The 13701-nt window shown below is 37.9% G+C and overlaps 1 protein-coding gene across 1 annotated transcript in view; it reads left to right on the top strand.

The window, feature by feature from the left end:
- Positions 1-13701, top strand: part of OSBPL6 (oxysterol binding protein like 6) — a 100246-nt gene that overhangs the window by 75933 nt on the left and 10612 nt on the right. The window contains exons 12-22 of the mRNA XM_063400436.1: positions 963-1070; positions 3392-3529; positions 4392-4479; positions 4677-4930; positions 7214-7351; positions 7692-7755; positions 8345-8423; positions 9673-9817; positions 10939-11083; positions 12077-12203; positions 12737-12859. Coding sequence (XP_063256506.1) covers positions 963-1070; positions 3392-3529; positions 4392-4479; positions 4677-4930; positions 7214-7351; positions 7692-7755; positions 8345-8423; positions 9673-9817; positions 10939-11083; positions 12077-12203; positions 12737-12859 — 1409 coding nt within the window. The remainder of the gene's footprint in view (positions 1-962; positions 1071-3391; positions 3530-4391; positions 4480-4676; positions 4931-7213; positions 7352-7691; positions 7756-8344; positions 8424-9672; positions 9818-10938; positions 11084-12076; positions 12204-12736; positions 12860-13701) is intronic.

The raw sequence follows: 13701 nt of genomic DNA, 5'->3' as shown, positions 1-13701 counted from the left end.
TTTAAGCTTACCTATTTTCCTTTGGTCTTTCTTTGTTTCAGTACATGCACGCAATCTCTTCCTCAATCTGCGCTAGGGGGAGACAAAAGAAGGTTCTTGCTCCCTTGTAACAATCCTTTTCCCCTGAAACAAAATGTCTCTCTGTTCTTCTTTTCTATAATCCTCAATGCTGGGGTTATATTAAGGTTAAGTCAGCCATGTTCTAGGTATGTAGCATATTATACTTCTGGATTTCAGAATCTCGCCCGCTGGTCTTTCCAAAGAGCAGATAATACATATCTATGCACCCAAATTTATACTATAGGTTGAACTTTAAAATAGGACAAAAAATCAGCAGGTACCAGACACCAGTTGAATTCTGGTGGTATTTGTGATACTGTAGTGGATCAGTAGTTTGAAATAAGTACAAAGGCAAATCTATAAAATTGATCTGGATGGGTGGACAATGATACTAGCAAATATGTTGGTTTTATGGGAAATGAAGAAATTTCTTTTTGCAGCCTCTGAGTGCTGATAACCTTGACTCAGAAGAAGCTGTATAGTTGTAAACCTAGGACTGCCTCTTTGGGCGTTTTGTGGGTTGTTGCCATGTATTGTTCTGCAGTTTCACTCTTTGTTGCTGCATTCACTCGCCATTTCCATAATGTACATAACCCACCAGTACACCTGCCAAAGAGCTCTCTGAAGAACTAAGGTACAGTGTCAGAGTTACACTGTGGGAGAACATCTGTTCCCCTGTCTCCTGAAAACCAGTGAAGGCAAAGTGACCAGAGATGAAATCGTGTTAGAGAGGATTTCAAAATAGGTATCTCCCTATAAATGAAAGAAAGGAGGTTCTATGACTTTTTTAGGAAATTGCTGGAAAGAAGCTTTTTTCTTCTTCTTCTTCTTCTTCTTCTTCTTTTAATTTTTAAAATGTATACATTTTAATTTTAAATGAAATGTGCAATTTTTATTTTAAGGCTCTCAACCAGAATGCTGAACTAAGGAGTCGCTTGAACAGAATACATTCAGAATCTGTTATTTGTGATCAGGTTGTCAGTGTAAATATTATCCCTAGTCCTGATGAGGTAAGACTTTGGCCTTTAATGGATTTGGAGTACAAACAAACCTTGCTAATTCTCACTAATAGCTGAAACACACCCGGAAAATTATTGAATTTTTCAGATTGGCAAATGTTCATTCATAGAAAAAGTCAGGTTATATTTCCTTACCTACAATAAAGCTTCAGTGTTTTGTTTTCCATATGTTGGTCATGAAAGAACTCAGCTCGTTCTCTTTAGAGGAACAGAGAAGGACTCCAGTTTTGGAATATTACTCGTTGGCTGTGGGAATTAGTGAGGTTTTACTGTATTTGAATGTATCACACAGTAGCTATCCAATTCTGTATTTTAGTTTCTTGCCAATCAACAGAAGAATTAATTATTTAATGACGTGATTTTGCCAGTGTGTAAAGGGCCTCACATTTAGAATCCTGAGTGGTACTGTTAAAATCAAAAGGTTCAGTCCATGAACCAAGCACTGCAACATCTAGTTTTTCTTGTTTTGCTTTCCTTAGTCAACAGATTAATTAATTAATTAATACAAAAATTTGTAATAATAACAGTGAGCTTCCCTCATGACAAATCTCAATTTGTGGACTATAATATATTACAATTAGTATGGTCACTTTGGCAACCATTCTGCTTGCGTTTTACAAAAATGTTTTTGATTTGTCATTTCCACTATTTTTTTTTCTACACCTACACCATTTCAATTAACATAGTCTTGTCTCATTATTTCTTCCAACAAGCAAGAAAGGTAAAATTGTTTTTGTTTATTTGTTTTTTGAAAACATCCAAACAATTTTTCCAAGAACCCAGCATGTTGGAGGCTAGCAACAGAACATAGAAGTGAAGTGGTGCCACAGCACAGCAATCTGCAGTGAAGCTCTGGGCAATGACCTTCTCTTCTGTTCTGTGTTTTTTGATGGTTAGCTGTTTTTTTGTCATTTGTTCATCATTGTCTTGGTAGAAGTGTGCCTGACTGAAGAAGTTTTTCAAAGAAGTTTCCAGATCTCTCATTCACTTATCTTGCTTGTTTTATATATATCTACAATCTTGCAGCATGTAGAGAATGCCTGTGTGAGGGTCTTTTTAAGGTAGGAGCATATGTATTTTTCCAAGTCCCTCTAATTTACATGAAACCTCAACATTTTGATCACTTCCTGTAAAGATTACAGTAAAATGAGCTTCTGTTTTCGTTATAATTCATCAAGCATCACAATCCATCTACGGTCTTGTAAGTCCTAATGAAAAAGGAATGGGTTTTGACCCCTTGGCTTGTTTATGCTTTTTTTGGGACATTTTGTTAGTGCATTTTGAGGTAACTGTGTAGAATAATTCTACAGAATTAAGATGTCAACAAAACCATATGCAGGAGTTCTGGAATAAGATTAACGGGGATTGTGTTGCAATCTGAAGAATTAACCGTGTTTAAAAGGGCTTCAGTACTTTCATCTGTATTATCTCCCAGGAGCAACATGCTGTAAAAGTTGTGGAATTAAGTCTGAGATCTGTTTCCTCCACAGCAACAGATCCTGTGGTAAAATGGTACTGGGAGAGCATCTTAATTTTTGTTGTTGTGATAGCCTGCAGGGTAACACTGAAATCTGGTGTTCCACCCATCCCTAGCAGGAAGAGGGTATATTTCACTATTTTAGCTTGCTGCATTACTGACATTAACATAGCATAGTTTTGAATCCTTGACTTTGCTATTACATTTCTTTATAATAAACCATAGATAGTTCATTCCCTTTAGTAGTATTGAGTCAGTTAATGGCATACTGCAAATGAGATTTGGAGCATAAACATAGAATAAAAGCCCATAAAAATACATATTATAGCTATCCTCCTAAATATTCAAACATTTCAAACATTGTTACTAAACTGGTTCACAAAGTCATTTATTTGGAAAATAACTTAAACTCCCTGACCATATAAAGCTTTATAATTAATTTTAGTCGTACCAAAACTAGCTCCCAGTGAAGTAATTTGTTATTACCAGATTCATTTAATCTGAAATTCATAGTTGAACTTGTCTGCCACAATCCAGCTGTTGTCCACAAAATCAGTTCTCTGCATAGAGAGCTAGATCTGCAATTCCATGGTGCTAAAACTTGGCAGTAGATGCTGGGCAGGCCTCAAGTGAAGACATGTATCTCACTGTTCAAAATGCACTTTGTCATCCTCAGTCTCATCTGTTAGGTACACACAAAGTCCTACTAAAACGCTGCTTTTACTCTCTGTGCTTATATTTGGCAGAGAAACCCTATTCAGGTGATTTACTCCTTCTACACTTATTTCTTTAATATTAGAAATAACACTTTTACATTTCTGTGCTTTATTTACAGACAGGTGAACAGATTCATGTCAGTTTGCCACTGTCCCAGCAAGTTTCTAACGAAAGCAGGCTGTCTATGTCTGAATCTGTTTCAGAGTTCTTTGATGCACAGGAAGTGCTCCTATCTGCCAGCTCGTCAGAAAACGAGGTAGGCTGTGACAGCGTGTGGCAGCAATGCTGCTAGGTAGTGCTACCACTAGGGAATTTTTTTTTTTAGTAGTGGTACTTAGAATTAAAAGGTATCAGAATGTATAAAGTATAGATAAACAAACCTGAGAACACATATAAAGTTGTGGGAGTTCCCTGAAACCTAAAAGTGAGTTAAAAGTTAGTTGTGTCAGTAACTTACCTTCAGTACATGTCCTTTCTAGGCTGTGGCAGTTCCACCTACGGATGACATGGACAGTTACAGCTGACTGTGCAGTCAGTTAAATTTAGATTATCAAATATTCTTTTAAAAAAATCTACTATATATGTATATAAACTTATTCTCTGTAATGAGAGAAATAGACAAAAAAGTAACATTTCAGGAAAAAAATAGTTGTGTAAAACAATTTTTAAAAGTATTCTTAATGCTGATGAGATTCTTGTTTTGCAATATGATAGATCAATGTGAACATAATTTGTTTGCTGAAACAGGAGTCGCATTTTATTCTTTGGTTCTTTATAAAAAGCACAAATCTGACTATCTCTTCTCACCTTCCATCCTTAACGAATCATGTTATCAATTTTTTGTTTATACCTGATCTTACTTGAAGTCACCTTTTGCAGATCTAATGTCTGTATTTGCTTAATAAGGAATTGAGAAACATGAGGACAACGTAGCATTTCTTTTGACACTTTTAGTGCATTGACACTACAGACTGATTGAAACATCCAGTTGATTTAGCTAATAGTTCTAATTCGATAGAGATTATTTTTTTTTAATATTAGTGTTTCAGTTAACTATTTTTGCCTGTTTTGTCAGTAGCTTTCTATTTGAGTTAATGGATATTTTATTTATGTTTTAGGCTTCTGATGATGAATCTTATATCAGTGATGTGAGTGACAATATATCTGAGGACAACACCAGTGTTGCAGACAACATTTCTCGGCAAAGTATACTGTGTTTCAAGCTTTGGGAATTTACCTTGGTTATGCTCATGTACCAGAATTACTGCATGTCAATGCAAGACCAACTCAGCTGAAAACAGTGAAGTTGGGCTTGCTTGTTCTGGCAGTGATTTGGTTGAATGGAAAACTCTGTTTTTTGTAGTATAATGCTTTCTTATGACAACGTTTTTCTCCTTTCCCAGTTCTTAATGGTGAGTTAACAGGAGGCGCATTCAGAAATGGACGGAGGACTTGTCTCCCAGCTCCCAGCCCCGACACCAGTAACATCAATCTGTGGAATATATTGAGAAATAACATTGGCAAAGATCTTTCCAAAGTATCCATGCCAGTTGAGCTAAATGAACCTCTGAATACCTTGCAACATCTTTGTGAAGAGCTGGAATACAGTGAGCTCTTGGACAAGGCTGCTGAAACAGATGATCCTTATGAACGCATGGTAATGTGTTCAGTGTTGCACTTCTTCTGTGGCAAAAAGGCAGCTGTTGAGTGGGGTCTATGCAGGGTCCTCTCTCTCTCCTGGTCACAGGCAACAGACCTCGCTGCTGGGTCAGAAAAGTGGTGTGAACAGTTACAGGTGGTAGGTTTGATCTGAACAAGGCTGCGGGATTTTTCTTGACCTCAAACCAAGTCCTGCAGCTGTAACTCATTTATTTAAGATTGATGTCATGCTCTGAGACTGTAGATGTAGGCACTGGCAGTTTCTAGCTCTGCTGCATCCATTCTGGGCTTTCAGTGATCAAATCCAGCAGCCTTCAAGAGTTAATCAAGCCTGTGGCTGCCTTATGACCAATATAGGTATGAATGAGATCTCCTCCTAGGCAACTTCTAAGAGAGAAGTTTCAAAACAGCAGAACAAAGTTTGCCTGGGCAGCCTGACTTCAGCTCCCCTGTAAGTCTGTTTTGGTTTTTTAAGTGACAGCCAGCAGCCTGTGCTCAGCTCTCAGGGTGCTTTGATCTGTTGTGTCTCCTTTTCCTCAGAAGACACAGGGAAAGGCTGTAAGGGAAAGCTGGCAGGGTTGCTGCTGAACATATCTGCTGTTCCCTGGTATGCGTTGGCAGCACTGTGGATAACTGGGAGAAGAGAGGTTGCCTTTGGCTGTTACACAATCACACAGTCAAGTCCCTGTGTGAACTGCTGTGTTCACAAGGCCTGCAGGAGAGTGAGGAGTCCTAAACACTGAAGAAGTTGAACCAGTCTTGAGAAAGGGAGTTGAATTATTCATCATCACGTTCTGTTTTCTTACAAGACTCAGGAGATGATCGTAGTAGGTCCCTTCCAACTCAGAGTATTCTGTGACCCTGTCCCTCACAAAAAGAGGGGGATTCTGTAAGGAGTGGGCAGGATTGGAATGAGTTAAGCAGACTGATGGCCGCCTTTGTTGAAAGGTTTGGAAGGCCAGTATTGAAGTAGTAGGGAGAATTCAGGAAAGAAAAGCCACGTTGCAACTGAAAGCTCCCTTGGAAACGTAGACTCAATCCCCTTCTCTGCTACAGATGTCTACTGCAGTGCTTGAGAGTACAAGCCACACTTTTAAACTGCACCCCTAAAAAGGCAAACCACGCACCTGAGCTGAGGCATATGGGACTACTTGGAAAAGAGCTGAATATCCAAAGCTTGTGGCAGCAGGGCTGTGAATATGTTACTGTTTGTTCACTGTTCTCTGAAAGATCGTGGCTTTCCTGTCTTCAGTAAGCATCCAAAAACAGTGGAAACCTTTTCTATTTTTCCCACTGCTCTCTATATCACAAGGATAGTAAACTCCTCCGTTTCTCTGCAGTGTCTTATAGCTAAATTGAAAAGGAATTTGAAATTCATCTGAAAACAGTTTTAGAAGAATGAAGATTTTTACTGTTGAAGAAAAGCCTGTGAAAACAGTGGTAATTTTGTTGATGCTGCATTTCTGAATAATGCAAAATGAGTAGAGAATGGAGCACCCCTTACACAGAAGGAAGAAAACAAAGCATGTAAAAGTTCACATGAGGGCCATGCCCTCCTAAGCAGGAAGAGAGGGGAACCTGGTTAAGATTTTCCCACTGGTAGCATATTGCCAATAGCTGACTCGTTTTTATCCCTGTATTGTTTTTCTGAAGTTTTTTTGGACTTCTGACTGGCTGATGTTATTTTTTTTTAAACTCTGCAAATGAGACCTGTAGCCCAAATAACCATGGCATGTCATCTAACTTACTACTCCCAGTCAGGCCTGGCTTAGAGATTATTAAATTGTGGTTGTACATATAGACAAGGGGGCTGCTAAGGCTGCACATGTGTGGAAGATTTGGAGATAACTCAGCGCTAAGGACATCCTAAGTGAGAGCTGTTCATGTTTGGTGCTAAATAAAATAGTTCCCATAGGAACATGGCATGTGAGCTTGTAATTAGTAGTTATTACATAATATTTATTATCGGGAAGGACTAGAGCTGGGTCTGTTTTAGGTCACTAATGATAAGCCTGGTCAAAGGCAGGAAAACTGTGTCATGTGCAGATTGTCTTTTTAAGGTATTGTTGAAAGACTAAATGAGGCCATGAAGAAAAAAATTATATCAATAGAAGAAATAAAGTTTATACTGGTTCTGGCTAGGATGCATGGTTTCCCTCTCAGGCATACTTCATTAATCCAGTTGTCACTCTGAGCACAGTGAGTTGTGTGGTACCACATAGTGATGGCACACACACAGGAATGTCTGCCTATTTTCACATTCTGGTCTGTATTTTTGCAGGTTCTCATCGCTGCCTTTGCAGCATCAGGCTATGCCTCTACCTACTTTAGAGCAGGAAGCAAGCCATTTAACCCAGTGCTTGGTGAAACTTATGAATGTATTAGAGAAGACAAAGGATTTCGATTTTTCTCAGAGCAGGTAAAGCTTTTTGCTAAATAGACACTCCTGTTTAGATTTATAATTTTTGTTCTTCATTTTATAGAATAATCCCATTTTTTCTTTTTACTTAGAATTGTTTGCTTTCTTAGAAGTAAATAACTATCGTTCATATGAGTGGATATCATTAAATGCTAGAAGGAATACATTTTTATAGTAATCACAAGGAACTGTTTTAAATACAGTGTTTTAAGTACAACCATTAAGTTGTATCTATTTTCATAGCAACATGGGCTATTTAGTATTTGCATATTGCAATAAAAATTGTACTGTCTTAGAAATGAAAATAAAATGTTTTTAACTCAACCAAACTGTTTTTCAGGTTAGCCACCATCCTCCCATTTCAGCCTGTCACTGTGAATCGAAAAACTTTGTGTTTTGGCAAGGTATACTTTTTAATGCAAAAGCATAACTCCTTTTTTATTGTCACGTAAAAACTTTGTAAAAGCTCAGCTTTGCATTTGGAACTTACTCAGAATTTCTATACTTACTATTACTATTTTGAAGTGACATATTATAAACTGATGATCCGATTTATTTAACTTCACTTTTTCATTAAGAGTGAGCAAACGTTACAACTTCTCCTGTCACCTGCAGCCTGTTTATACTCTTCCTTAAAAGGCCTTTACCAATGAAATTACTATTTCTTACAAACACAAGCAGTTCTTTTTTCAGATGAAAAAAATACTCTTTCTTTCCCTGTACCTACTTTAATTTGTATTGAATGTTTGCACAAGACATTTGACAATCAAGCAGCACAGACACAATTCTTAATTAACTTTATATTTAGTTTTTCTAACCTAATGTAATTTTCTGGTATTTTTTTCCTTTAGTATTTTCATGGCAAATTCATACTATCTACAGCCCTGTTTTAAATTGGTTAGTCTAGCACAGATGGTCTGGTGCCACACAGATCAGTGCAAGGGGGAGATTTTGGTCATTTCAGTTTTTTAAGTATTTCACTATTATATTCAGATATCAGGTGGAAAAACAAATTCTGGGGGAAATCAATGGAAATTCTGCCAGTTGGAACCTTGAATGTGACTCTTCCAAAGTAAGCTACTGTCCTCTCTCCTCTTGTTTTCAGTCTTTGGTGCACTCTAGTCTGTGCTGCCTTGTGAATGGGTTGGGGTAAGCAGATATCACGTGGACTGTACTGGTGAGAGTTGGTGCCCAGCTCTAATCTCTCCTTAGTGTTCAGGTGGGGCTACTGGAACATTTTTGAGCCTGAAGATCCATTTCTGGTTTTAAAGGAAAGATATACACTCTAGAAAGTGATGGAGAGAGCAGGATAGAAATGTTTTGGGAGAGAAAGCCCATATTTTGTATGTACAGTAGTGATGAGCCCTTCAGAACAAGGCTGCAGTGCAGGACTGTCAGCAGCTGATGCTGTCCTAATGCCAGTGGGTGTTCCCTCAGAGCAACCTGACCATGAAAGGTCTTTTTTTCAAAATGTGGATAAACCAAAGTACTTCATGCTTTGTATGAAGATGTTGGCAGAGGAGTGAGAAGCAGTAGCTCCACCACCAGTGAGACTAGTTGCAGCTTATAAATCCTAAGGATATACGAGGAGTGGACACTTTAACATGTCTTCTGGTTTTGCAGTGGTGTTCTTGCTCCTGAACATTGCAGTCAGGCTTTCTTTCTGCCTCTAACAGCATCACTTCACCTCTTTGTCCATCTCATGAAATTGAAGTAAATGCGTTCTGGAGCAGCTTTGTCTTCTGTCTTCATGCCTTCCTCTAAACTCTGAAGAAGAACGTGCTTTGCACGATATAATTATCTGGTTTTATTCTCTTGTTTGATGTTAGAGATGCTCTGACTGGACCGTTGTTACGAAGGGAAAGGGATGATGTGCCAGTGTGCTCCTGGCTTCCTACTTCCTTTCCTTGATCTTCTTTTCATATTTATTTTTTTTCTGTTTGTGATTTAATAGTGCTTATAGTGCTTATAGTCTCAATTCAGCCTTGTGTTGATCAGTGGGTCACTGTTCTGCCCCTATAGGAATTGTGGCCAAAGCACTTCATGCTCTGAGGACAGTGAATAGGCCACGCAGGGCTTCAGTGGTTCATAATGTGTTTATTTGTGGTTTATGGCACCTTTCTGTAGTTCTGTGTACTGGAGCTTAGGTGAGCTTCTCTAAGGAGGATTAGTAATGTAACCAGACACAGAACTTTGTCATCTGGGCAGGTTGTTTGGGGCAATATGGTTTGTTTTTACAATAAAGGGGCAATGTTTTACTTTTTTGTCAGTAACGATCATGATGAACAGATGTTACCAACTACTTCTTAATCTGTTCTTAGGTATGGAGATTACTATGTCTGGAACAAAGTCACTACTTGCATACACAATATTCTTAGTGGAAGGAGATGGATAGAGCACTACGGAGAGATAACAATCAGAAACACAAAAAGCAGTGTTTGTATTTGTAAACTCACGTTTGTCAAGGTAACATACGGACGCTAATCCACATTACATTCTTACATTCGTATAACTGCGTAATTTAAGGGTACATCAAGCTGTTTCTTCACTATTCCTGAAGTCCACATTCCACATTTTACCTTTTATTTCTTTTATCAGTATTGATAGAACGTAAATTGTCAAATGAGAATGTTATGTCAATCAGTATGATTCCACTGAATAATTGATATCAGTGAGTTCCATTGCTGTATAGCTGTGTGCTGTACTGTTGCTGGTTTTTGATTAAAAATGAAATGTCAATCTTTCTTTTTATATTACCACAATGAAAACACAAAGTCCCTGTACACTACCATGCCATTTTACTTCTCCTTCTACTAGAATCTGTTGGTCAGTATTTTATCTCTTTACATTACCTATTGCTGCTTTGGTTCATAGTATTTTAATATCCAGGCAAGGACTATATATAAAAATAGAAGTCTAGATAGCTATGTTATTATCAAGTATTTTCCCTAAAAATAAATTTGTCTTCACATTGCAACAAAAGACACTGATACCACTGCAGTGTCAGCAATGGGGTGTTAAAATAAATCTGAAATTTGTGTTTTGATGGATAATCTGAGAGTGAGAGTGAGCAATTGGCTCTTGGATGAAGGTGTAAGAGCTAAATGTGTCTAAGAAAAGCAAAATAGAGAGGAGAAACAGAAACAACATATAATACTGGCTGAATGTTTTCCCTGCTGTGTACAGCAGTGTTCAGCACCCATGAAAGGATTCCCATCAGGTACAGGTATATTCAATACCTCCTCATGTAAGAAGAGGAGCATTAGCTGGCTCTGACAGGCAAAGGGGCATGTTTGCAGAATTTTGTGGCATTCGGGTTAATGAGTGACAATGTAATTCCCAGATGTGCAAATAGTTAAATACTTTTATGTCAAAACCACATCACAGATTATGCAGTGTTTCTCCTACACTAAATCAGTTAGATTTAGGACCATAAGGTTTTCGAATTTTGGTATTCTTAGTTCCAGCTGAGCTGATCCAAAACAGAATTTGGACAGCAGGCAACACAGATACAGTCATTATTTGTGTTGGTACAATGGATTGTTGGAAAAGCAGTGTGAGCTAGTAATTCTTGGTTGAACTTGCAGGTGAACTACTGGAATTCAAATGTAAATGAGGTCCAGGGTGTTGTGATAGATCAAGAAGGGAAGGTGGTTCACCGCCTTTTTGGAAAGTGGCATGAGGGCCTCTATTGTGGAGTTGCACCTTCGGCCAAATGCATATGGAGGCCAGGTAAGAAGCTTGTAAAAAACTCTGGAAGGTGTTGTAGGGTGAACCTACACTGTGTGAAGCTGCTTTAGCCTTAATTTTAAATACACAGAATAATACTAGAGAAATTAAAATCCCCGTCTAGACAAGCAACAATTTACATGAGTTTGTAATAATGGTAAATGGAAATGTTCTTAAAGGGCATAGTCATTTACATCTCAGTCTGACTCCTGGGCAGATGTTCTGGGATCTTGGGATCAACAGAAAAATAAAATTAAGAAAAAAAATTGGCATCTGGGCTGGCCTGTCTGCCTTCTTCTAGAGAGCTTATTTTTTGGATTCAACAAACAGGGGTTTACTGAGTTTGCTCTCTTAATGCTTTATTAGCCTAAAGGATTAGTCTTCAGAGGTGGTGAATACCTGGGACTTTCAGGATCAGATTTCAACTTCCTGCTTGCTTAGACGCCTGAGGTTGAATTAGTCACCCTTTGCACCTGTATCTTTCATACATGCATTATCCATGAATTATTGTCCTTACAATGTGGAATCCTACTTTGTATTTATGGTATTTTGAACCCTACTTTGCACCCTGCTCTCTGTGATGTCTGCTCTGACTCCTTACAGTAGTGATTCCATCAGTGTGCTAAGTTCCAAAATGAACTCCAAAGATCATTTAAGGCTAGGCTTAAGACAGACATTGGATAAGCCTACTTTTGGGGGAACAGAAAAAAGTTTTTAACTTGAAAATCTTGAAAACGTTAGTTTTTATTTAAAATGGAAGGAAGATCATAAAGTTTTAAATCTATTAACATGCAATTACAATCTCTGCAGAATAAGCAGGTGATATTAATGTTTAATGAATTTTGTTTCACCTAGAGAAAAGCTTTTGATGCTTTTTAATTGTAAGAATAAAATGTATTCATTCTTTTTCTGTTAGAAGTTTATAAATAAAGGAATCGCTTGCATATTTAGAGTAATAGCTTAAAAAAAGCTTTTTCCTTTGTCTTATGTATTCAGGCTCCATGCCAACCAACTACGAGCGTTATTATGGCTTCACAAGGTTTGCTATTGAGCTCAATGAATTAGATCCTTTACTGAAAGATCTTCTTCCTGCAACAGATGCACGATTCAGGCCAGATCAAAGGCAAGAATGCTTATTTATATATTTAATATTTGGTGGGCTCAAGACTGAGTTTGGCTGAGTTTTGTGTTTTGTCTGCATCTTCCCTGCAGTCTGAATTAAGCTGTGGAGGATTCTGCTAGTAGAGAAGATAGTATTGCACTCAAATTTCTGCTTAACCCAGCTGAGGGAAATTAGAAAGCTTCTTCTAGATGCCAGAGAGCTATAGTGCAACCTTGGGGCAGATTCCTCATGACAAACTGGAGGCTCTGAAATGCCATGCACTTCCCCTATGGATGGAAGCAGCAGTAATTCCCTCCAGATTCTCAGTTCATAGTCCTTCAGTGCTTGTGATATGCTGAATTTGCTGAACAAAGTGTGTGCCTTAGGCTGTAGGTCAGGTACACGTAGCTGGGGAGTCACATCTCAGGCTGGATCTCAAAGTACAACACTGACAGCACACTTGGCTTCTGCTTGTATTTGTGATGATTGGTGCTGGAAAATCCCTTGGACTAGACACTGTGAGATTGCTATAGGGTATGCTGTTATTCCTACAGGCTTCTGGAGGAAGGAAATATTGAAGCAGCAGCATCTGAGAAACAAAGAATAGAGGAACTCCAGAGAGCTCGGAGGCGGTACATGGAAGAAAACGGCATTGAATATGTACCCAAATTTTTTAAGTGAGTCTATTTGAGTTGTAAGTTTCTGTTTTCTATTGTGTAACTGGATGGAGTACTGTAAGAATTACCACCAACACAGACTAATAATCATGAAAGTGTGGAAAGTTGCAGTTTTAGGAAAGATAATAAGATATCTGATATCTTCTTCTCTGAATTAATTTTTACACAGTTAAGCTTCATAATTGAATGATCATTTTCTCATAATGGGCCTCAGTTATACAAGCCTTCCTACTGAAGTGGAATTAGGAGTATAATATTAGGATCTAAGATTTAACTAGGGGCTTTTTAAAGTCATTGCATAGACAAGTAATACTGTGTGACCTGAACAGCAACATCATACATAGATATATCTATAACATGTATATATAAATGTATATATATACACTTAAAATGCATTTATTTTCGAGTGAAGGTGGGTTTTTGTTGGATGTTTTTTAGTTAAGCATTCTTCTGAAACAAGGAATAATCATGCCAAGTAGCCTCATGTCTAACTTAGGGAATCAAAACTGAAAAGACTGAATTGATGCAGTTGTAGCAAAATGTAAGCAAAATGCAGAGCCAAAAAATAAATGGTTGGAGGCTTACATTCTGCAAGCTATATCTATTGGATAATCCCCTTCACATAATCAGAATCTGTAGTGGACAAAGAGGTTTTATGTGGCTGTAAGATCTGCTCATACAGACCAAACAACAGATTTTCAGTCTAGGCTGTTTTCTCTGTCTTCTGCTTTTGATATAGGTAGAGGTTGATTTTTGTTTTCAAATTCATGACTGTTCCTGTGTCCTTTAGAAATATGAAATTTGATTCAGTATTGGGTTAGATCAGAAAAGTGTGGAATTTG

Source organism: Prinia subflava, chromosome 6 (assembly GCF_021018805.1).
Source record: "Prinia subflava isolate CZ2003 ecotype Zambia chromosome 6, Cam_Psub_1.2, whole genome shotgun sequence".
Taxonomy (NCBI): domain Eukaryota; kingdom Metazoa; phylum Chordata; class Aves; order Passeriformes; family Cisticolidae; genus Prinia; species Prinia subflava.
Note: the sequence above shows the minus strand (reverse complement) of the source record. Positions and strands in the feature narration are given on the sequence as shown.